This window comes from Mastigoproctus giganteus, chromosome 1 (genome assembly GCF_048544385.1).
Source record: "Mastigoproctus giganteus isolate SK-2022 chromosome 1, ASM4854438v1, whole genome shotgun sequence".
NCBI lineage: Eukaryota > Metazoa > Arthropoda > Arachnida > Uropygi > Thelyphonidae > Mastigoproctus > Mastigoproctus giganteus.
In genome coordinates this window covers 60,150,732-60,177,810 of record NC_143575.1, presented here as the reverse complement: position 1 = coordinate 60,177,810, position 27,079 = coordinate 60,150,732, and the positions used below count along the sequence as shown (strand labels likewise).

Genomic DNA, 27,079 nt, shown 5'->3' with positions numbered 1-27,079 from the left:
AATATCAAATGCAATGACAACATTTTAATGTAATATTTTTTTCAATTTTTTTCAAATGACTATATTTTGAGATTTGAAGTTATAAAATCTTAGACACCCTATATACACATAGGGTGTCCCAGATATAGATTTATAGATATATTGATCTCCAATTTGACTGCATTATTAGTACGATCACTAATCCAATTAGTGACTGTGCTAATTTAAATGTTTATTTTATTCATAAAAAAACAGATTAATATAAAATTTACATTTACAGAATTTTAGTTGATATTTATCATGCTGTTCTAATGATATTCTGTGCAGTGTTTCATGATGTTGTCTGTAAGTACCAAAAAGAAAAACACAAACAGGTCAACTGGGTGAAATCTGTATTTCCCATGTCACATCACATCACTTACACATGTTAATTGTGATGGGATACAGAGGGAGCCTCAGTGGCTGAGGAAACACATATGACATTACTATCTCTAGAGGCATCATTCTACACTTATCATCCTCCTGGCCAGATTTTGGTACTCCACAAGGTATTTCAATACACATAGGAGCGCGTCTTTAGACTGTGGTCACTGAGATCGTTTTAAAAACATCAAGAGCTATCACATGGTCGTTACTAGAATGTGCTTGGATGTTTAAAAGTGTGCGGATAATTTTTCAGAACCCTTTCTCATACCCAGTAAGCGAAATTAATTTAACTCGTTAGTGGTTGTTAGTAATCAGACAGATAATTGGAATGAAAAACAATAGAGAAGCCTCCGAAAGCGTGCCTTTAAATAAATCTACATAACCATATCTTAAATGAACAAATCCTACTGATATTAAGTTTACTTATTAATGATGGAAACAAATCTACAGATTTTAAAAAAAAATAAGCATTCATATTAGTTTTCGTAATCAAGCTGCCAAACTGTATACGTAAAAGGAAGTCATAGTTCACGTGAACACGTGAACTATGACTTCCTTTTTACTCTTTCTAATTTTGAAACACTCCACCTTACTGCGCAGTAAGTAAATGAATAAATGACGTATTTTATTTGACGTATTTTGTTTGACGTATTTCGTTTGACGTATTTTGCTTGGCGTATTTCAATGAAGACATGGAACATCATTTCTACTAAATACTTAACGTTTATGTGGTGGATTAATTTCAATCTATAATTACGAATAAATGATGCATTTCAACACTTGGGATCTTTTAATATACTCTTTTGACATGTATTAATCAGAGGTTTATTTTACATCGGCAGTTTTCTAATAAAATTTTTAAAACTGCAGTATTAGTTTTTTTTTTATTCTTTACTCATAATACTTGCTATTTATTTATATACACTAAAGTTGGTGTACTCACAAGAAAAGTGATTACATAAACATTTAATTTTGTGCATTTAAACACCTTTTTCAATGGAAGACAAACTTTGGAAATTATCAACTCGTCAATTTTAAACAACCTTGTGGGAATAGTTAGATATCCCTTTGCCTTATTAATTGCTAAGTTTTCTATACCTTTGTTTCTTTGCGCTTTATTTAAAGATTTTGACGAATTTTAAGTTACCAAGTGCTTTGTATTTTAATAAAATTATATTTAAAAAAACAAAATAGATATTAAAATTAAGATGGTATCGAAGTTCCATTTTAATTGTCATTATTGCTTATCAGTAAACAATAATTCAATCTAGTTAAATATTCTTAAATATTGCGATTAAACAAAATTGTTAAAACATAATTGTACAAGATATAGCCTCAGTTTGAACATAGCATTGGACAAACTAAGTTTGGCTTTAAGCGCATTGACCCTAAATTATGGAGGCACTTCAGCACGAGTTACCTCGGTACTGCATTAAGCACTTTAAATAAAAAAAACTGCTCCAATAGAGGAATATACTGCTATATAAATAAAAAAAAGTACTGCTCCATCGCAGCAGTTATTTTTATTTGATATGAGTACTGCGAAGCCGAGGCAGCTCGTGGTCAAATTCCTCCATAATAGAGGCAAACTTTTTTTTTTATTTAAAGTGCATACAAACTGAGGTTCTACTCTACTGGTGCAGTTATGCTTTTCAGCTCGCAGGAAGCCCTGGGCTTTAATTAATTACCTTCAGTTTTTAGTAGATAAATCTTTTAAAAATAAATCTGGTTATAATTTTTAGTTTCTCTGATAATTGCGCAGACATTTATTCCTGTGAATGAATGTATGAAAAACAGAGACAGCTCGGCTTTGTCAGATAAATTTATAATTCCAAAATGGATTTGTCGGGTGTCCTATAATTTAATGAGCCCATTAACTATGAATCCTAAATTATCACAGAGATATTCATAAGTAAGTAGACTATTTCTTTTAATCTATATCACGTATTCCAGTACTTCATCATAATCAAATTATCCAAACCATTTCAATACTGACACTATCATTTCGCGGTACCCATTAAATCAGAAACCATGGATGCTTAACTGAGAACAAGTTATCTGAATTAATTTCCGCGCACTTGTATTGGGAAATAAATAAATAATCGAGATTTTAACTTAATATCACGGACGATCACAGCTCGAAGTTGTGCTGCGGAAAAACTCTACCAGTGACCAAAGTCCATTGACCGCGGATCTCACCACAAGACCAGATAAAATTTCACGTCTGAGTAAAAATAAACATCTTCACTGATATAAGAACAGCGTGTGCTCCGAGGAAAAAAGTTATGTGCATGTAATCACAATGATACATACGTACATATATGTATATATATATATTTATATATATATATATTAAAAATACCTACAGAACTAAGTGATAAAAGACACGCTGAGCCAACTTCCTCTAAATGAATGGCATCGTATGGAAACACTGAGGATGAAGGAAGTTGCCCTTAATTCTTTCCATGGATACATTTTAGTACGTATATTAATACATAGGGAAAGTGATGGCATTTGCTGGAGAGAAAGAGAGAGTTCTACGGATTTTGACCTTCGTTCTTTGATGCTATGTAACAGAATAGTCATGGATACACAGTTCAGGCTGGCATGATCACCGACAAAGAGGGCATTCGGTGCTGGATACGTATAATTTTCAGGACTTGTTGGGATGAATATGCACATACTAGAGCTACATATCAACGTCACAAAACTGACAGCACAACACTAGAAATGGCACGTCACTCTCAAAGTAGTGAAACACAAAACGAACTGGAGAAAACGGTGGCTGAAGACAGAGAGAAAGAGAGAGAAACACCCATTTTTAACACTCCTCCCTGCAACAAAATAACAGAATATGGAACCCGCCTCAAATACGTATACATTATGGTGGGCGACTTACTGACGCCTCCCCACGTTGGTTCTTTTTTATTTTAGCTTTGTTTCAAAACTAACAACTCTCCTTCACCAAGTTTGGTCCGTCAGCGCGGTAAAAAAAACCGCCTTCAAACTCTTGGAGCTAAGTACACAACACTCCTCGCCTACTGCGGCTGACTTAGTGGTCCATCTTCTTGTTGTCTTGGTCTCTACTTCGTTAAAGATATGCTACTGGAAGATGGAATACTAAAACTCGAGTGTTCTGATCAACTGAGGGTGGTTTAAAGTATAATAGGAAGCAACGTTTCATCTACTGACAGCAAAAGGAGGTAAAGTCTAACTTGTCTTTAGACGAACTGAACCAAGGGGAACAAAACATCGGACCAAACATGGTTGCTGACCATCATTCTGTCGGTTAAATGCCGGCAGAATCTTAAGAAACTGAAACAATCTAACCTTTACGTCTTTCCGGTCGTCGCCGTTTCGTTTGTCTTCACTGAGGTCGATGCTGATGACTGCTGTTGCGTTTGTTGGGGTTGCTGCGACTGTTGCGTTGATTGGGACTGTTGTGCTGCCGCCAGCTTGGCCGCCTGGGCTTGCCTTTCTTGTTCGTTTAGCTCCTTAATGGCCTGGATCTCTTTCTTCAGTTTCATTCGCCTGTTCTGGAACCAGATCTTGATCTGCCGTTCGGTAAGACAGAGGGAGTGAGCCATCTCGATCCGTCGTCGCCGGGTGAGGTAATGGTTGGTGTGAAACTCCTTCTCCAGCTCCAGTGTCTGATAGCGGGTGTAGGTCTGGCGACCTCGGCGACGGAGCCCATTGGCACCTGCAAAAGAAATAAGGATATGTCAACAAACGTGATAAGACTCTATCCATCTATATAAGACTCGATCCATATCTCTCTCTCTCTCTCTCTATCTCTCTGCCGTTGTTAATGCACTTAATCAATGATAATTAGTGAAAAAATGTTATTTGTGCTGTTATAATTCGTTGTAGATGATGTTTCCAATTGAATTGTGCAGTTTCGGTTGATACCATCTAAAATGGCAATCCGACGCAAATACACAATTGCATATATCTTAGTGGCAAATGCAATTTCTGATTTATTAAGCAGCTTAAGTATTTCGTATCATAACCACATACTTCAAGTTCTCCAGCTGGACAGCCTTATTTAAGAATAATATTTTTCATTTAATTTATTTTACCGAATCGAATAAAACTACACCACTCTGGAATAGGTATTTTATATATATTATTACATATAACTAAGATTAAACCCTTTTTTTTTTTTTTTTTTTTTTTACAGTATGAACCAAAAATCAGGACAAGCCAATGTTGGTCAAGGGCATGTTGAAAAGCTTCTTTAACGATCTCCTATTTCTTTAACACGATAAATTCTAAAAACCAATTATGGTTTTTGATTCCTGACGATCTTCCTGAGTAGAAAACCAAATTTTTTTACAAAAATAAAAGGACACAGAATAGATTTAAAAATATACGAAAATGTGAAATCAAAACAAAAGTGAAGCTCACTTAGAACATTCTTTTCTATATTTAAGAATATTTTTGTGAAAAGCATTACGTGGATGAATACTAAACATTTATTACAAATTAGCACATGATTCCGTGTCATTTATGCAATTTTAAATGGGTTGTTGAATCCCCGAAGTAGAAATCAGACTAAAAACTTAAACCTATTTCCTACCAAAACATAAGCTCAATATACTGAATAATATGGACTCTTATCGACGTTTTGGATCCAACTTTGGTCATCCTTCAGCAAGACCCGCCCTATTTTTTGTTACATCCCTGATGTAACAGTAAACAGAGAGAGAGAGAGAGAGAGAGAGAGAGAGCACGTACGTCTGAGACTGATTAAAGGTGTTCCCTGAGGTGAATATAAATGGTATAGTTCAGGGATATACAAACTTTCATTTCATTCAGCGTAGCCCTACTACCCTGAATATTCAGAGTAGTAGGGCCGGAACCAAATATTTTTCTCACATTTTATAATATCTATTTTATTATGTATTAAGTAATAATTTTATTATTAACTGTACATACATATATTATATCTAACCGCAGGCGACATAAATATATTTAAAAAAAGACCTGGACCTCTGGTCTAGTTTTAAACACAAACGTAGATAAATTATGAAATTTATACATACATACATTATTATATTATACGTACATTCATATAATAACATTATTATCATATTTCAAGGGGGTGTAATGATGAAGTGTGTTCGCTCAGAAGTCTCTGGAACTCACTGAGTGACTTGGAGGATTTTATGAGGCGATATGTAGTTCCAAGGGCTTTTTTTTTGCCTAGAAACATAAGGCCTTCCTGCTCAACTGACTTCCTGTACGATGAGATCGTTAAGTTAGATTCTTTCTTCAAATTGCATAATTTGAGGAAAGAATTTTAATTTTTTGTTGACCCATTCCTCCACAGCGAGTCCCGTGGTTGTTTTGATTAGAGGTAGGCCGTGATTTTTATCTGTTATTAGAATGGGATATGATCTGAGTATGTAAATAGGTAAGCTGCTGGAAGAATGTTCAGAATAGGGCCGGATTTTACATATAAGCTAAAAAAGCTACAGCCTCACATTCGGACCTCGCTCCATCTTACAAAATCCTTTTTTTGATATTGTCACAGGTGAACAGTAAAAGAGAGAAGGGCATGATACAAGTTATAGCTTTGGGCCACAACAAATTTAAATCCGGCCCTGGTTCAGACGCTCATTGATAAACGAAATGAAAAGAACTGGTATCAGCAAACAGCTCTGTGGGACTCTGTCAGATTTACTGATGGTTGGTGGAGAAGGAATGATTGATTTTATTTAACGAAGGAGGAACAATCGTACAGCTAATCACTTAACATTTGGTTGATATTTCCTCTTAAAGTTAGTTTATGCAGTTTAGAGAGAACTAGTTCATGATTGACGGAGTCAAAGGCTCTTAAGGCCAAATAGTCAATTTCTCGGCTGTCATCGATTCTGGAACACAAATCGACAATTGCTAGGTCAAACAAATTTCGTTGGGCTGTAGATGAATTAGTTGCGTTACTAGAGATCAATTAATTGGAGATGAATTACTTGTAAAAATAACCTTATTCTACTGTGAAGAATTTTTTCAAGTAAAAAAAATGCCTTTTGTCAAAAAAAAAATCCTTTTTTTCCAATTCACATTGGCAGCTTTCAGTTCTCATGATAGAGGGAATACAAGAACATCATCTTATTTAGCAGTAATGCAGCTTGAACCACGGCCATCTCAAATGCATACACAATTATTCCCTCGCGGATGGTTATGGGCTTCGTAAGGCTTTTTCTTGCAACGACAAAGATTCTTCTTCTTCCATTAAACATCTTTTTTGATAAATACACTTGAAAGTGCCCTTATCAAACCAGCTATAGTTAACGTCAAAAGCATTTCATTTTTAATTAGCAACAATATAAGTGGAATAAATAAATTTTAATTCAAGATTAAAATTTAAACGGTTTTGTTTACTTCTCTTTCACTTTTTAGAATTCCAGTTCACTGCAGCCCCTTTCTTCTTGTGGAGTGAAGTTTTCCTTCTATTAGGAAAGATACGGATATACGGCTGGCAAACAGGGATTTCACAGAGAACACACCTAGAGAATTCTCAGTAAATGTCTGTGACTATTCTTTGTCTTGAGTGTACAGGTCAAGGTGATAACCAAGCTGCGTTTATAAAGATGTTTAGTTAACTGGTGAGTACCCATGCCGCGGCTTTTACCATAAAGATGCCCTTTCATTTCCAGTTCGGGGGTTGGAGGAGGAGGAGGTGGAGAAAATATCTGAATCACTGAAGTTTCTATAAGTTCGTCTTTTCATATAGAATTTCAAAAAAATGTTTTCTTCTTTATTTTGGAGATTTATGCGCTATAATTTGAATAACTAAAAGTTAATTTTCACACTATTTCAAAATAAATCGATGTGTAACCGTGTATATGGGCAACCTTTGACATAATTATTTTGATATTGTTTTCTATTTCCTTTTTTTAATATTTTTATATATATTTCTGGGATTAATGCTTTTTTTAATGAGGGAGTCCAATAAGCTGTACTAAAAATGTTACGCTAATAGATATTGAATAATTTTCTATTTTCTATATAACTTTCTACAGGCAAGAACATTCTAGCTATATCGCCAAATATTTGAACCGTCAGTGTACATAACCCATCCCCCCCCCTCTTGTTTTCTCTGTTGTTAAAAATAATAACAGATGTCAGAAAAAATTTAATTAATTCATATGACACACTAAAGAGGATTCAGACATGCGTGTAACAATCCATCAAGAGTTGATGTCCTCGACAACTTTGCTTCTTGACCTTAACTTTATAATAGGTTCTACAAAACAAAACTATTTTAATTCAGAATCCTTTGCAAAGAATGAATAAGAATACCCGTGCTGTTTCAGACAATTTCGATAATTTACTTTGTACAAAATCTTGTTATCTCCTTATAAGGATTCTTTAAAAGAAACTATTTTTCTCATATTGCTGCTTATTCGTAGTGAATAAAATTTGCAATTTATCATGACTCACCACTGACGTTCGTAGAATGACCTTTAGTTTTAACTTCAAAGAAAAACAAACAAAAAAAAGGCAATGTTCGTGACAAGGAACATCTGTCATTTAAGGGATGCGATGGCATTAAGCTGAAGTTACGTGCTACAAAGTTTGTCTTCATTAAAGTTATCACAGAGCTTGGTGTGCGGTCATTAATGTCTACTTAGAGGCAGAACAACAAGAGAACATAGGAGTACGTGACCTAAAGAAACATTGTTAGTATGTAATTTGTTGTTAAATGCGCACATAGTTACTTGAACTCAACTTTAACATTGTGGGGGGACGAATTATCGTCTGAGAAAACGACTGTTCAAGGTAACCTTTTGACCTTATTAACCGAAACTGAATGACAACTACAACGTGCTAGAATCATCAAATTCCAACTTTAAATACATAACGCTTCAATATTTTCTAAGCAATCAACGCTCTCCTGAAATATTAGGCCATTACCATTTTCGAGTTCCAAATGGCTTTCACCTTGTTTATGTTAAACGCAAAATACATAGTGCCAAGAACAGTTTAGAAAGCACTGCATCTTTTTATTATTATGCGGAGGGAGTTGAAGAATCTGGAATTTGGTTGTCGTGTACGAAAGACACCTCTTTCTATAAAAAAAAATCGAAAGATTTAACTGGAATGGTGCGGTCAATGCCAAGACCGGACTGTGGAAGAGGGAAAAAGATCACGCGGTCTGATGACTGTGACTGACGATTTACACTTTTTTGCACCAATGGTGGGGGTGAATGAAAGTGTGGCACGAACCCCATGAATCCATGCGTCCAGACTGCTTCGTGTCCACCACTGAAGTGGCTGGAGGTGGTATCTTCTGTTGTACGTACTGGGTCCGCTCATGCTGTGAGAAGGGCGCATTATCTCCAATGAATGTTCTTCTGTCGTATCGAACCAAATTCATCATGAAATGCTTTTTCCCGGGATTTCGATGGATTCTTTGAAGACGACATAGTGCGAAAATTATATCTTAATGGTTTGAGGTACATTCCCAAGATTTCCAACACATACTCTGGCCCCCTAATTTCCCAGATCCGAATACATTTGAGAATGTCTGGGATATGCTGGAAAGGGCAAATTGGATTCGCATTTTTCTACCCACAATACAGCAGCTTACAAATATCGTGATGGAAGGGTGGTCAAATTTGGAGCTGGATTCCCTCAGTTAAATAAAGATTTCTAATTTTTTAGCCAGTGATCGTATAAAGAAAGGTTGCAATACATCGTATTAAAATGAGCAATATAAAGCTTCCTCCCACTTAACTTACTCTATAGATTCAAGTTATTGAATTGCAATTCTTGCCCATTGGCAAATATACTCGATTTCTTTAATGGAGAAACAATCACACTATATCCTAGTGTTGTACTATAAATAAATCTTTCTATTCAAAAAGAAGTATAAAGTTATTTATTTAGAAAAATACTGCCCCATTCCAAAGAGTCGTTTCAGTGGTTGATACATCAACAAAAAGTTTCTGAAATTTTAAGAATTTTCTACACAGATGAAAAGTACCCGATCAAAACATATCGAGAGCATTGCCTAGCAAATAAACGAACTTATTATAGCAAATATAATCATAAAAATCGAACTAAAAATATAAAATTAACTTTTCAATTTTACAAAAAAATAATAATTGTTTTCTATCTCTCTTTTGTTATCATTGCATTCAATGTAATGGTTGGTATCGTTATATTGCAATAAAATTGAAACTTTTAGCAATATATGTTTGGAAAGTGAATATAATTATTTATTCTAAACAAATATTTATTTCTTAATTTAAAAAAATGAAAAGAATTAGTCTGAAACTAGGCACACCCTAGAAACAGCAATAACAATACGTTTTGAATTATTAATTACAGTATTATGAAACTATTAATAACGAATAATACTAATCAAATAAGGTATTTTAAAGAATTGTTTTAGCCTATTAATTACCTTAATTTGATCATATATCCAAATGTTCTACTTTCATCTACCAAAAGCAGTTGAAGAGAAAGAAGGGTGAGACCAAAAAGGTCCAGCACTCGGGAAAAGCGAGTAGTGGAAAGCTATCACTCCTACGTTGACTTGGAACATCTCTCGGAAACAGACAGCAGATCATCACACAGCTGAACAAGCTTAAAGATACTTTTTCTTTTCACTCCAAATCAAAAAGTCGTAAAGTTAAACGAGTGTTTTGACCAAGACTAAGCCAGAGATCTATCTTTATGGCTTGTGTAGACATGCAGAGAGCGTTTAGTCGCTATTTAGACCGTTATAACAGCGATTACTCCTGTTGACACTTTACGGTCTTCTAATTGGACGACCCCAGTTTTTGAAAGCTACACGGTCCGCACTTGGAGTGTTGGGAGGCACATGGTCGAACGACCAGTCTGGGGAGACATAACCCGCCAAAATACTCATAAACCTTCCATGTTTGAATGCCATAAAGATTTTATCTCCCTCGTTACGACAAATTCTAAGACCTATAAACATTTTAAGAGTTCAGTAAAGCTTAGGCTCAGAATTACGGTGTTTGCTGCCGAGAAACTCAATGTGGAAGGTCCATACGCACGTGGATTATGCTGTAGAGAGGACACGACTTGACACAGTCAACGCAGGATTTCGTTATTTGTGGAACAAACGAAAAAAACAGTGGGATACATACGCATATGGGATTAAAGCCGCTTTCGGATTAAACAGATTAGTTCGGTTGCTTTCTGTTTTATTTTTTTATTCTAGCCAAATTACCTATAGAAGGAGACAAACAAACGAAAAGAAAACTAGAATGAACTATCATCGAACTGTCTGGAACTAACTAATAAAGCATACAACATTATTGGAAAACATCTGTTAAAAATAATAATAAAAGCTAGACAAGATATACACTTAAATATTTTGTACGATGGTAAATGCAAGCTGTCGATAAAACAACAAATGGAAAATGGAGTTTTTAAACAGAACCGATGAGGATGGTTTTTAATCAACATACCCCAACTTATTATTTTCAAATTTTTCACCTTGAGAAGATGAACGTTTATTGCAACGATACTACCACTGCCGTTTTTGATTAAGCACCAAGGCAGCTAAGGCAACTAGACATCAGTATATTGTGTCTGCAATTGTTGTTACTGGGTTTTAGGAGCATTAGCGACTAAGCCCCTGGCCTCCTGGCCTCCTGGCTGTGGCGGGCACATTATTGTATCTTTACTGTACAATAAAGATTTTCTTAAGCCCATATTGCTCTAGGACCGAATATATTCGTAACTTTCTAGGAGGCATCCAGATCAGCTAGTGTATAGTCTCGCTGTCTGTAAACTGCTTGTGTCGATTTTCTGTTTGTTGAAAGGAAAATACCGAGTTTCCGGGAGAAAAAACCTGAGACCAACTAACTCAGCCATCTTGTCAAAAAAAAGCCCATAAAAATTCCTCACGTCATCGATGGGACTCGAACCCCGGTCTTTTCCACCCAGTGTGGAGAGGACGGTGATTCTACTAACTGTGTTACCCACGAGGGCTGTGCAATTGTTTTCAATATCCTCAATGGCGTCAATTTGCCCTCTGAGTGTGGATTTGATTTTTCAAATTAGCTAAGAATGCAATTCGGAGTAAAGTGTCGCCATTAAGATGGGTGATTAAACTAGGCAATATTATTTCTAATAATAATGATAATTTTAAAAGAAACGCCTTTTAGAAAGCACACTGCGAACCGGAGCATTGTCATAAAGAATTATTGCTCAATCTATGAGCAATAATTCTCATTCTGTATCTCCCAAAATCTCTCAGTCATTTTAAATTTACGCCTGGTTCGCATTTTAACATTGTGCAATGAATTCGCGTGAACGAGACAAGTAATGTAAAAGAAACAAATGAATGTTGTCTTCACTTGTCATTTTGATACGTGCACCCTCTTGGGTCTTGGGATGTGTAATTTCCCATTTTCAATTGTTTTTTGTTCTAGTTACTTCATGTACACTGCAGAATCGTTTTGCTGTCTCTCGCTCTCTCTCTCTCTCGACATTTTCTTTCAATATCTAACTTAGTAGTCCTCAATCAAACTGTTTGAGTATCGCTACTCATTTTTGAGCAAATTAAGAAGATAATTGCAAAACCAGTTAAACATTATCGTTTCAGAAAGGCGAGATATGATCCTGTTTACCATACTATCATGCCTTTTTTTACTACTGAATAGGAAACCTCAAATGCCTTTTGTATAAACGTAGTCTGCTTCACATTGAGCCTGAGAGTTAGCTACCTATTTTTCCTTATTGTTATTCCTACATACATATTTATTAGTTTTAAAATCAGTAGTAAGGTCATAATAAAGAGCAGAAAACAACTCAAATAACGTTCATCTTGGAATATAAAAAATCTTCCCACATATAATTCTCTTGTTGCTTCTGTTTGGGAGAAGGATGAATGTTATAAACAGACGGTGCCTCTATTTATTTAACCATAAATCATTTACCTATACATCTTCTTGTTGCACAGTAATGAATGAAGATATTGGATATTAAAAAAGTTTAAGGAGCTTCCTGAGAATAAGTTACTATTTTCATTGAGAGAAGGGGCCACCATAAAATTTGTAAAAAAATTAATGTAAATAATGTAATTATATAACCCTTCCTTTGTTGATAAAGTTATATGCATCATAACTTTTAACTTTCTCTGCATTTGGGTGAAAAAGACCTGAGTTCGAGAAATTTTTATTGGTCTTTTTCATCACGTGGCTGAGTTAGTCGATCTCAGACGAGGATAGCATGGTTTTGCATTATTTTTCAATGAGACAGACCTTAATGGCTTCTTATGCATTGTAAGAGTGGTCATGAGTTCCTTTAAAAGCTATTAGTATAGCAATAATGCTTGAATTTTAAAATTGAACACGCAAATATAAAGTTTCCTTTTAAACTCATATTTCTACTTTTAAGTTAGAGTAAAAAATTCTATAATATTCATTTTATGTTCTGTTTGAAGAGAACTTTTCTCAACCTGACAAGAGTGACGTGGTAGAACCAGAAGGAAAACATATTCCGGAGAGAATAGAGTGATAGACGAAGAAGATGAAGTGGTCCGACAAAGAAGGTAAGAAAATACAATTTTTCTTAAAATTCGCTCTTCCTCTTATCATGAACAGGCTACTATAATCATGTATTATACGATATAGTATGTTCATAATAATGTATTGGTTATCTGATTCTAATTTTGCCTCGATAATTACTTTTTTTCTTGTAGTATATCCCTGTTTTAAAGAGCTGTTCGTGTGTCTAATGATTTAATAAAATAATTAAGAAAAACAAATGTAATATTAATGTTTTTAAAACACTTTGATATTTTAATTTTATTTAAAAACTAAGTAATTAATTAATTTAAAATATATGACTAAGATAATGACTAAAAATAAATACTGAATTAATTTGAATTTCATATCCGTTTCAATATTGGGAGCCTCTATCACAAATAACAATCCTTCTGCGACAAAAGTTGTTGTATGAGTTTAAAAAACGAAACTTTTAAGTGTAATTATCACATTTCCGTGTACTCATCTGTAATTGGACGTATTATAGGTTTATTTTCGCCCATTAGCTTAACAACAAGAAGGCATGGTTAGCAAACTACCCCAGTCCGATAGATCCTGAACCCCATCTATCTGTCTTGATGGAGCTGTTAGTGGGATTTTGTATTTGTATGGGACTATTCTGCTACTAGCTTTGCCACTGTCTGTGCCAGTTTGACAGACTTACAGGTCCTCCGTGGAACCGTTGCGGTTTCGTCACCTGTTTGGAGAAGCTGAGTTCGAATCCCGTCGGATACTAGAGGAACTCTCAATGGCCTCTTCGATCAGAGTTGTAGTTCACCATCTTAGATGGAGAGAGCAATAATAAATAATACATAAGGTTTTCCGTAAGTCATTCCAGGTTTCTTAGCCAGCACAATATGCAGATTGGCCCGTGAACACATTTCTTCAGACATAAAATGCACAGCGTAATATGGCTTTAATTTAGAATGATCCGATGCTGGAGGCCACAACTGGGATAAAATAAGCTTTAAATTCTAAAATCCGGGACAATTAAAAAAAAAAAAAAAAAGAAAGAACTTCGCAATGTTTTGGTAATAGTGCAAGAAAATATAGTATTAAGGCTCAAGAGTGTAAGTTTTGAATTTCAACGGCTTTTCATCCAGACGATTTCGTCTATCTGTCCAACTAAAGCTATCGCGAGTAATAGCATTCTAAACATATACTTTAATTATGCAGCTTGTAAAATTATTTTTAACTATTTAATAGTATATTTTAAATTGCAAATTCTCTTAGAAGAATTATAGATGTTTCTAAACTTTAATTTAAGAACTCGATACCTGCGTAACAGAGTTAAGATTGGACCAGTTATCTTGATTAGGGATTCATGAATTTACGAAAGATATTCTTTCAACATTTCGATATGTGCTGGAATAGAAAACGGAAAGCTAGATAATTTTTCAATTTCCAAGGTACGCTCTTGAAATACAAACTTAAGAAAAAATGATCTCTTGAACTGTAATCATTCTTCTCTTTCAATTCTTCTAAAATGAAATTTTAAGCAGAGAAAACTTTAAATAATATCATTTCTATACTTTCAATGTGTGATCACTCAAAATTTTGCAACTACTGAAGCCAACAATTTTTTTGAATGCTTAATTTAAGTATTACAATTGTCTGATGCACGTAGTTATATGCAGTTTTTGGAACGTTCGATATTTAGCATCTTTCTATATAATATACCACGCGCACTGTTAATAAGTTGGAAAAGCGGTTTATTGATGATTTAAAAAAAAAAGTTGCAATAAATTTCAGTGGCTTATCTTCAGAAAGAAAAAGTGTCTTGAATACTTCGAAAAATTTTAATACTCGAACTATCCCGCCAAACAACGCAGATTGTCTGTCCACTTTCCAAGTGGAATTCGTCTTGTTAGTCGACAGGAGGGTGCTCTGCAGGATGGCCCAGTGGGTGCCCTCAAAATATGCACCACTAAGACCGCTTATAGACTGAAGACGAGAAGGAAGGGAAATATATGACCACCTGTCATCCTTATTTTCTTATAATCAGCTGTTGGTGAACTAAACACGGGTGGGTTTTCCAGCATTAGAAATGCGAATGCATTTGGTAGATCTTTTCTCAGATTTAGAACAAATTCTTGCAAATGAAGGTGAAGAAAACTGTTGGGTAAACAATTATGTTTAAAATTCGGAAAACCGGGACATTTATGTATCCAGTAAAGAACTTCCTGGACTCCGGGGCAAAACATTAAAAACTGGGAAAATTCAAGAAAATTGGGACCTCCAATCCCCCTAGCTTAGTTGCTAATGCTTTCTGTAATAACAACAAATTACGGTAGCAGTAATGTCTTGATTATGGTAATCATACACTAGTCCATGGGTCATAATTGGCTATTGTATGGTCTTAGATTTGTTAATACTAATGCTAATATCTTCAGCGAATTAAGTAAATAAAAATACATTTTCTATTGATATTCCGAGACGACCACATAAGGTAAGAGGAGTTCACAGGATAGAGAACTTAAGAACATCACCGTAGTAGACTGAGTGGTGAAAACTTATGGGTGAAATGTCGATTTTACCGTATAATGGCAAAGATAAACTTCTGAGAAGTGGATACTTGTAAAGAGGAACTTTTTAAATGGGTAAAGAACCACATTAAAGAAGTTGTCATGTTAACAGTACCAGGATAATTTGCCGAACAATCTTCTTTAACTATTAAAGGAAGTAAAGAGAGTTTGAAAATTCCCACACACACAGTCATCACATTGTCAACATACTATTAACAAAATCTATAATAACACTAGCAAATATGATTGATTTTTACCCAATTTTTATGCGTAGATTTCGAAAATCACCATGATAGTTTCACATCACGTTACAGTTATTAAATATAGAGAGAGTTACGTTTTACCAAAATATGCGCATGATCTGGCCCATAAGGAGAATTGATAAGTGTAATAATTAGCATCTGTAATGGTGTTTTGCACTGACAGTAAATTTAGAACATCTTTCTTATCCAACAACAAAAGAAATCTAGCAATAACAACAAAATACCAACTCCTAACTTAACTGGAATGGTATACGCCGGTACAGTAATCTTTTTTATAATCGAAGATTTCAGAAGAAACAATTTTATAATCGAAGATTTCAGACGTATGATTTATTGAAGAAACTGGAGAATAGCCACCAATACTCAGATTGCAAAACTGAGCCCGAACCCTACCAAAAAATAAAAGAGGAGAGAGACGCTAGTATATTAGCTGCCAAAAAACCAGCTACAATGAAAATATACACTTCTCACAGCACCCTGGGGCTGTATCGGAGTATGAAAACATTTTAAAAAATAAAAGAGACAGGAGAAGAGCTATTGGAACCAGCGTCGGGAATATCTTCCACTAAGAATCATTTTAAAAGGAAAGGATGGCTTCTGGAGACCATGACAAAAACAACCCTATGTGCATTATAAAATGAAATCATGATGATACGCGAAATCCTAAAGACAGAATGAAAAAGTCTAACTATTAAGACTTAAATAAAAATTTTAATTACAAGTTCTTCTTAAAAGCGGGATCATCCACTACATTGGAGTAAATAAATCTTCTGTTATTACCCGGTCAATTGAAACGCGTGTACTACTAAATCTCCGCAGTGACCACTTGGTTAAACAAGACACAAACGCATGACAGAACTGAAAACCCCAGTAAAGGTCAGCTACATCTGAGAGCAAAATGGAAGATAAACGCAGAATTAAAATATAGCAGCGTCTCGATAATTTGAAGTAAATGGATTCCAGACCAGGCCCTGAAAATCGGTTATACGAAATAATACAATAAAAGGAGATTTTGTAATTTGGTATTAAAAACATACCAAACAGAAAAATCATATTTTACTTTAGTTGCAGAATTAAAGAAAAATGTTTCAGCATTTTTAATCAGCGTTTAATGAAAAAAATTATTCATATTGTTTTTTTGCTCTTTCTGGCTGAAAGGACTGAAAGGATTTAAACCGTATAGTAAATGCAGTAGTAAAGATAAAGAGAAGGAACTTGGCCTTTACCACGAGTTGCCTTGGCATAGCACTTCTTTCAATGAAACTACCTGATCTTTGATAAGAGACCAGAAAGTCATGAAATAGGCTCTCAAAGCAATTCCTCAGATTTTAAATTAATGGTAGATTAACCTTTTAGCAAGCTGTCTGTTTAAAACCATTTTTAGACGTCATTTTGTTAAAAATATCAATAATTATTATGTAATTTCGAAATGCATAACCTCCTTTTACTGGGGTTGACTTCGGATTAAGTGAAACTGGGTTTGAAGAGACTAATTATTGTCATTCTGCTGTATTCAAATTGTTGATGGAATGCATGTAATATCACAAACAAATGTACCTATATGGAATATGATTTCATTTGCAAGTCATTTAAGACTGTGGTTCGTATTCTGCAGATGAAAAAACACGATTGAGTTTTTTTCAAGCTAGACTCGGTCTGCGTCAGATGTAAGTGCAAGGGTTTCAACTTATTTATTTTAATTTGAGATACAAAAACAAAATTTCTTCCCGGGACATTAAAATGCAAGCACAGTCACCAGACGTCCCACGTATCACACAAAGAAACGTTTCTTCTTTCTGCACATAATCTACATTATAAGCAATAATTCTAAATACAGTTGTTAACAACAGTTAGGGACACACTGTCATATATAAACTCATAAATTCATTCGCATCAATTATGCCCTTGTGGGTAGCCGTTAACTCTACACCGGAAATGATCTCAGTTCGAATCCTGTCAATAACGAGAGGAATTTTTATGGGTCTTTCAAAACGTGGCTGAGTTAGTCAGTCTCAGGAGAGGACAGCATGGTTTTTTGTCCAGCAAACGCAAATCGACCACAAAACACACGCAATTTACCGACATACATATATACGGCGCAATATGGCCTGAGTTGTTGATGTGCCTGAAACCATTAACATAACGCATGAGTTATGAAATAGAAAACAAACATCTATTACTAACTGAATTGTTAACAAATCCAGAAAGATAAAATTAGATGCAACAGGGTGGGTAGATACAAATTGGACAGTTCAGTTACCTTTCTGAGTTTCAAACTGGTCAAAAGCATATTGAATACAATCAAGCACACATACACTGGGCTGCCACTTTATTAGGTACACCCCTGCTTTATTAGGTACACCCCTGCTATGTACACAAATGATTTGTCCCACAACGTTGCAAGTCACATGACCACAGTTATGGATATAAATGCAGCAGATCAACCTTTCTAGAATCAGTTAAGCGTACAAACCGGTAGCAAGAATGGGGAAAAGGAGTGATCTAACGGACTTTGAACGTGGCATGGTAGTAGGTTCAAGACGTGCTGGACAAAGAATCTCTGAAATGGCAGTTCTGAACTTTTCACGCACCACAGTTTCAAGGGTGTATCAAGAATGGTGCAACGAACAGAAAACATCTTCTCAAAGGCACTCCTGTGGAAGAAAATCGCTTGTTGATGAGAGAGGTCAGAGGAGGATGGCTAGAATTGTGCAAGCAAACAGACGGGCCACAATGTCGCACATCACGTCAGAATACAACCTTGGTGCACAAAACAAAATATCGCAATAGTCCACTAGTTGCACTTTGCTGCGAATGGGCTACAACATCGCATACCTTTGTTATCAATGAAGAACAATAGAGCACGCCTCCTGTGGGCACAGCAACACCAGCAATGGACTATCGAGGATTGGAAAACAGTTGCTTGGTCTGACATGTCGAAGTTCCTGGTGCATCATGTTGATGGAAGGCTCAGAATTTGGCAAAAATAACATGAATCCATGGACCCGTCATGTCTGACAACTAATGTGCAAGGTGGTGGGGGCAATGTTATGGTGTGGGGAATGTTTTCTTGGCACACGTTGGGTCCACTGATACCTTTAGATTCACGTGTGAATGCCACATCGTACCTAAACATCGTTGCTGACCAAGTGCATCCGTTCATGTTGACAGTTTATCCTCAGTCTGATGGTTACTTCCAGCAGGATAATGGGCCGGTGCACAAAGCCCGAATCACTATGGAATGGTTCCAGGAACACGACAGTGACTTTTCTTTGCTGCAGTGGCCTGCTCAGTCCTCCGGATCTCAATCCTATCGAACATCTTTGGGATGAGCTGGAAAGGGCTGTTCGCTGCAAGCCTACCCCTCCGTCGAATCTCAAGGAACTGCGTGACGCACTCATGTCTGCATGGTACTCCATTCCTGCACAACGTTTTCAGCATCATGTTCAATCCATGCCTTGACGAATTCAGGCTGTTTTCAAGGCTAAAGGAGGTTCAACACGCTACTAGGTAGGTGTACCTAATAAAGTGGCAGCACAATATATAACCGTCAAGGGCAAATCCACATGTCATTAGACAGACAGATCTGCCCTAGCACCAAGGCTCTTCCTAACGTTTCATACCCTGCATGCAGAAAAACCAGCCTTAGAACACAAGCAATTTTTATTGCTACACAGTGACTTTAGAGCACTGAAAACGCCGAAAGAGCCTCTAAGAAATGTTAATATCCTTCGCACATTTGAGCCTCTCTCTCTCTTTTACTTTCTCTCTATCCGACATTTTTTTTTTTTTTTTTTTTTTTTTTGGCATGGCGCCAAGCATAACATCTATCACATCGCTCAACTGCACCATTTCTGTTTCATTGATTAATAGCACCGATACGTAGTACGTTGGGCTCTGCACACTCAAGAAATATCAGATAAAATAATAAAATTATTGTGATTTACAGGAAGATTTTTCTGTTCTGTCAAAACAGATCAGTTCCCAAACTGCTGGCTTGTAATTGAAGTCAATGTGAAGAAATCGTATTGCTGATATACGCAAATTTACGTACATCGACACATTCTGAGAGAGAGTGGTCCTCACTCACCCCTCCCCCAACGGGACAAAATAATTTTAAGAGTAGACGTTCCAAGGCAATAGATTTCTGTTTAGAGAAAGGGAATTATTTCAAAGAGATGTGAATATGCGCCTTCCACAACATTCAGTACTTTAGGAATTAAAAATAAAATATGTTTTTAGTTTACGCTTTGGTTGGGCCCCATAGGAGGTCACAAAATAGAGAGAATACAACAATAGTATCCTATTTATCAGCTACACTAGACTGAACCGTGGTCAAGTCAAACGCGTGTACTGATGTACCCACTGTACCACTCACAACGTATTAAAATGACGTTATTTATTTTCGACATAATTAAATCCGTTTAATTAAGAAAAGCGAAAAAGAAATTAAATATTGGACAGTGGAGTAGGAGTACAACTTCATATCGTGATATTCTCAGAAATGGGCTAGAAGTTATTAAGCTATGTGTGGCCTTTGTCATACATATATTAATATTTCATAAAAAGTCGAGGCTGAAGTGTTCAGTTGATCCTGCCAGTGTGTATCTGATTGGGGGAGGCTATAATCGGGAAAATGAAAGCAAACTAAGTCTAAAGACAGGTGACAGTCCTTGTAGATGAATCAAGAAATCCCTCCTTGCAGATAAATCAAGAAGTCACTCCTTGCAGATGATCAAGATGTCGCTCCTTGCAGATGATCAAGGTGTCGCTCCTTGCAGATGATCAAGGTGTCGCTCCTTGAAGATAAATCAAGAAGTCACTCCTTGCAGATGAATCAAGATTCCATCTGCGAACTTCATCCTTCAGAAACAAGAATCAAGTTCACAGACTGCGTTGAATTTCCTTCATTCGCCGAAAATCGAGAAGTGACTCTAATCAGCGTAACGGCATAGAAAAGGGCAAATATGGCGAAGGGCCGGGTGGTGTAGTGACAGACATCGCCAGTAATGGTCACGCAGCCTTCCACATCTTGGCAGTAGGAAATTAACCGCTCGTAAGTATCGCGATAAACCCTCAAACTGTGTGTTCTCCCTCTTACGGAAGCTGTTTGTCCCGACTTTATTTTGATCGACAATAATGGCTCACCAAGCGAGCCTGGGGAGCCATCGTCTACGAAGTGCGGATATAACATGCATGGATTGGTTTAAACGGTTCTCCGATCGTAATCTCCCAAACTGGGCCGGATTTAGGCATAAGAAAAACAAGCCATGGTTTATGGTCTTACTATCCTGGAGGAGACTCCCTGTTTTCTTTTGTGAAGATAAAAATGTATGATTGCATATTTGGGGCCTATTCACTTGATTTGGTTTGGACCTCATCAAGCCTAAATCCGGCCCTGTTCGAAAAGCACATACCTTGGATGCGCCAGAAAGATGCACTACACCAGGACAAGCACCCTGAAACACATACTGGTACGTGTGACCACTTTATCTATAAAGCTCTGAGAGGAAGAAAAGTAACATTAGATTTTAAAGAATAATACTAGGGGATATAAACTCGAATTACTTTGGGAGGAGAAGAGGTTTAGACTGGATGGCAGTAAGTTTTTTTTAGCCAGCGAGTTGTTAATTTGTGCAGAAATTGTCTCTATGGATAGTTGAAGTTGATGGCTGGGGGACATTGGGGGAAATAAAATATGCACTTCACAGCACCCGATTACAGTGCATAATAACAAAAGAAAGTAGTCAGTAACAAAAATATAATGAAGCCGAGAGCAATAAAGTAGGAACTTGTATTTTGTAAAATCAATGTTGGGTGAATGGATACGGAAAGTCCTCTGATGTCCGGTTGGTCTAAAAAGGACGTTAATAAGTTGCAGGAGTTCCAGAGAATCATAACTCCCAGAGAGAATTTTGAGATCAGCTAGCAGTCTTCTGATCGTGATTTTGAGACGAAAGTGTACACGCAGTGATGGATAGGGGTTGTAGAAAAACAGAAGATTCCAAGAGGAATGGTTCAGAAGATTCCAAGAGGAATTTCCATACGAAGTTATGCTGGACAGTTTCAAGTTTCTTTGAGTGAATCCTCTTATAATTACAGATTACAAATAACAGAGGCATAGTCAGTGACTCGTAGGGCAGTTGTTTTATACAAAAAGACAGAGGAAAGTATTCCTTTTGAAGAATCCAGTGATTTTAAATAGCTTTTGTCTTAAAAAGTCGGTTGTTTATGTGGTGTAAATCTCGAAATTTTTAACTAGAAGAACTCTACCGTCTGAATGACTTAAGAAACCGATAGTTCAGATTCAGTTTGAAGCAGTAAGCGGGTTTTAGAAAGTGAAAGTGGGAGTTTATTTGTGAACCGGAATAAACAAACAAGTTGGGATAAATATGATTATTCCCAAACTATAAAATACGTGGGCAAAACGTTTTTATGGTGCAAGGCCCAAATATAAAATTTCATAAAAATCCGTCCAGTGGAATCGAGTCGGTACATGCAGACGGACGGACAGACAACAAAGCACAAAAGTGTAAAACAGAAATTTGTATATTTAATAATATATGAATTAAAGCAGTTCAGTTAGTTTTAATACTGGCATATGTTGATCTCAATGCATACTACCAATAATGTATTCATGGAAGAAGATACGCCAAGTATATGTGGAGGACTATTATTTCTGGGTGCAGCGACATTCCTGATCCTTTCAGCAATACTTTAGGGATGATTCCGTGTTCTCAGTTTTTTTTCCAAAGCACATTTTAGAGTCTAACTGAAAAGTGATGAACACGACTGCACTGGGGTCAGATTTTATCAGAGATAGTATTGCTTCCCTACTGCGTCCAGCTGCTGTTGTCAGATAATATCTTGATCTTCAGGTGCTTGTGGAGCTCTGAAAATCTCTGCCAAAGCTTGTATATGGATGCTTGAACACCTCCAACGGTGACTGTCTAGTCTCGTTCCTGTTCCTTTTCACTTAAATTTGTCAGTTAACTTCTGAGATGGCTTCCAGTCTAATGACCAGTCACTGTTTTCGTATCCGCCAACAAATACACAGCACACACACACACACACTGTCTAAAATTAACAAACTGCATTAAAACTACTAGGAAATTGGTTTCTCCAAAAATTTGTATTGGAAAAAAAAAAAAAAAAAAGGAATATTAATTGCTGTATTTCTATTGGTCCGATTTTAATGATTTTGGAATAGCTGGACAAATATTTTTAAAAGGCCTAAATATAAACTTTCATAAAAACCCTTCCAGTGAGATCGAGTCGAATCGTTTCATGCGGCCGGACAGCCTGCCAATAATGAAGACAACAGCGTATTGTCTTCATCCAGTAATCAAAGATTCTCTTCTATTCTATATATTTTAATGTTATTTGTTCTTTGAACCAGTGTACCTACAAACTTTTAGTTTTACTAGATAATTTACTTAATTATCTATTTATTTAATAAATTACTAGATTTTTTCAATAAAAATTTATTTAATCGTATCATTTATATATTATATAAATAAAAATTCATTTTATTTTATTAAGATTTTATTAAGTCGAATAAAGCTGGATTTTAATAAAACAGAAGTTAATGGCGTGAATCGCGGGGAATATAAAAATATAAAAATCAGTTAAATACTAAGTCATTGGTCATGTTTAATAAATTAATGCACTTCGTATGCACCCAGTCGAAAAGATCCTCACTGCCCTTCTAAAATAAACACAGCATTCAACACATCATGAATGTTTTATGGTGACAGAGGATCTCGTAACATAAATAATGAGAATTTAGTTTTAATTTTCCTATATCCGCTTGTCGGACGCTCATCCGTACCGGTAGGTTAGCGTTTGCCTAAAGTATAAATAAACTTACCGCGTGTATATATAGCAATGCATATGTCATGAATACCAGTTAGTGTACTGTACAATTTCGTACAGAAAAAACTGTGGAGTCCAGCATTATAAGATTAAATACACAATTTCAAACTCATTAGCAGTCATGCAAAGTTTTGTTGCGTTTAATGGAAGCTCGAAATCTCACACGCTCCAAAACTTAGATGCTTGTACTGCTGACATTTTTGAATATATCTCACAGATTTCTATTCTTTGTATCAGCAAAGAAAATAGTTCCTCCCCCCAATAACATAGGTTACGGAACGCTCTCCATTTGTTAATTGTTTTTAATTAATTGTATTATTGTGATTAATTTGCGTTCATTTTATTTTCGTTTATTTGCTGGAGAGTGTCATTAGGAAGTGTTCTACATATCATATTGAGCTAAATTTCTCTTATTCTTCTTCAAATATTAAAATACAACGTAGAATGTTGAGCACCGTAGCTCTGACTTATACTAATCCTAAAGTGGATAGTATTAAAATTAACAGTACGACTTTTGTAATAATAATTCGAACTGATAAGAGTAAATTATATGAATTCCTTGGCGGATGCAATTGCATCTTGCAGCCTCTTCTCCTGTTTGAGCTACTGGTTCTCTACTTCAACAGTAGGCTTTGAAAACCTTTGAAGAAAAAAGGCTTCAGACGTTTGCGAGCAACGTAAGATGGCTTCAAAAGGTTTTAGTACCGAACAAGATGATTTCAAATGCTTGAAAGCCGAACAGGATAACCAAATACTTGAATACTAATCAAATATCTTATTTTTGCTTTTTAAAATACACTGGTTAATACCTTTTTTTTTTATTACGAGTGTGCTATAATAAAAAGAGTAATAAATTAAGGTAACATACGAAATTATTTTAACAGAAAACTTCTGAATAGAAAACCTCGATAAACAGTAAAAGAAGAAGAAAGAGATTATAGGCAATTCTATCCTATTCGATTCTTTCCTATCAGAGCTAATTCTTATTTGGTGTAACACTGGGGCTTGTTTTTAATCTACTGAAGTGTTTTAAAACTAAAGGAATTGTTGGTACAAGATCCTTAAAGAGCACAACTGTATATGTATGAATGAAAGGAAGTGAGCGAATTTTTGAAAGATGGCAAACTAGGTTATTAAAACATTAAGTATACTCTAATAAGATGTGTTTGTTAGAAGAAATGTTTATCATTGATTAATTTTGAAAGAAATTATAAGGTTCTGGAAGTAAAAAGGAATTTTAAAGTTAAATAAAAATATTTTAAATAAATTATTTAAAAAAATATATAAATAGAATTATTAAATAATTACATTTATATGAATATTGTACATTTTCTTTGTTTAATATACATTTTTCAGATAACTTGGTTTGCTTTGCTCATGATAATTACAGATTCCATGGACGATCAGTATTTCTAGTGACAGAAGACTGTTCTAATTTTGAATACATCTATGACAAATTCAGAGGGTTCTTTCTGCTTTTCCTAGAAACAAATTTCGGTGAGTAGTAATTTACTGTTTTCTTTTGTTTTGATTATACTGTATCTTAAGTAACACCTAAACTTAATGATAATATTAATTATTTATAATTTCGTTTGAATTAGTCCATCAAACTGTCTCAATTAGTTACTAATTGAGAACCCTTAAGTACGAATCTTGCATACCTTGAATCATAGCAAGATAAAAAGGCAAGGACTGATACTCACGCGTGATACTTTAAGTCGGTATGAATGCGTATGAAGTGGATGTCGAAAATAAAAGGATTTTATAATGAAAGAATGAACTACTAAAACAAAAATAAAATATAACCGAACTGTGAAACCAAAACAAAGTTAAAATATAACCGAACTGTGAAACCAAAACAAAGTTAAAAGACATCATTTGGTTGTCCTTAAATACTGTAACTGATCCATCACAAGAAAACTTGGAACATGCATAAGAGCATGGAAAAGATGACCATTTGGGAGGCTAGTTTAAGTGAAATGAGTGAGTAGAGAGAAGTCGTCAGATTAAAAAGTGTCCATCTGGTATTGTCTTCTACAAAAAAGGGCGCTAACGAAGGAAAATTTTCAGTTTACCATCGCTATGTCAATATAAACAAACGTGTATCCATGAACACGCAAAGGTCTATCAATTTAAAAGCAGCCAATTTTCTATTAACATGAAAAATAATATTTTGAAAAAGATATAAACCTTAAAGAAACTTCATTAATTGCTGCGCAGCGTAAACCGCGTTAGAATTTAGAATAAAGTCAGTGCATTAGTTTTAGCCAAAAAGCCTCAGTTGTATAAGCAGCTAAGAGCAAACTAAGTGGACTGCAAAATTGCATCGATCTCATACTGCAAAGCAAGTCACCATGAGTTCCTCGGTATTGCGCCTGTACTTTAAATAAAAAAAAAGTCACTAATCACTAACGTTAATGGATTTATCGTCATCTTAAAGTAATTGAAGTATACACACATCCTAACGTCTCTGCTCTACTTGGAAATCATTTTCTACAGTTCCTTTCAAATGCCATCATATTGCTCTAAAATGATGCATTTGAAAGTTTATCTCATTTTTCTACATCAAACGAATTTCTTCCTCCACAACAAGTTTTACCTACAAGTTTTATAACTTTGAACCTAAACTTTTTGAATGAGCTGAAGGTATTCAGAACAATGTGGCGGCACTACTGAAAAATATTTTGGATTTCTAATAAACAATTTCTATCAATGTTTTTAAATTTGTAAAACGGTGCCTAGCAAAGTAAGTTTAGAAATTTATTAATATTATTTCGTATTTCTCACTCTATTTTTAAGTTCATTTGTATATTTACGTTCCACACTTCATTTATATATGCAGTATCAAAGTATTTTTTAAACTTTGCCAGAGATTAGTGAGTAAGGACGATACTAGACTCTGCCAGCGAAACAAATTCAAAATTCACGTCTAAACCGATGAAAGTGTTGCACCAAAGAGAGTATTTTTTTCTTCATTTTTTTAAATTCATTTAAATCAGATTGCATTTAATTCATCATGAGTTTTACTATACATGTCTGTCGTACATAATCTAAATTTGTATTATTCATATTTTCAGCAGGCACTTAAAGGTTGAATAATTCCTGCCAACATCGATTTATAACCTGAAAGAGAAGAGAAGAAGGAGTAAAGAAGAATGTTATCCCTCAGTCGCTGTGTAGAACGACACAGATTGCCTTTATCAGTAACTAAAGAATAAAATACACTCTATATGATAATGTTTTCCTAATAATATTACACACAATATTTTATAATTGTAAACATTATATTAATAATTGTCTCGTAAACAAATATTACTTTAAACATAAATAAAAATAGCATTTAGTTATGTTTGAAAGAAAAGCTATTGCACATTTAGAAAATGTTTGAAAATTTTTTGGAGTTCATTATATATTGTAACGAAGAGTTTTCCACAACAAAACATATGTAGATAGAGTTACATACCAGAATAAT

General features: G+C 35.2%; 1 protein-coding gene across 1 annotated transcript in view; it reads right to left on the bottom strand.

Annotated features, from left to right (window-relative positions):
- Positions 1–2,920: 2,920 nt before the first annotated feature.
- Positions 2,921–27,079, bottom strand: part of LOC150090839 (homeotic protein ultrabithorax-like) — a 45,120-nt gene continuing 20,961 nt past the window's right edge. Inside the window, exon 2 of the mRNA XM_090380278.1 lies at positions 2,921–4,105. Coding sequence (XP_090236404.1) covers positions 3,738–4,105 — 368 coding nt within the window. The 3' untranslated portion in view covers positions 2,921–3,737. The remainder of the gene's footprint in view (positions 4,106–27,079) is intronic.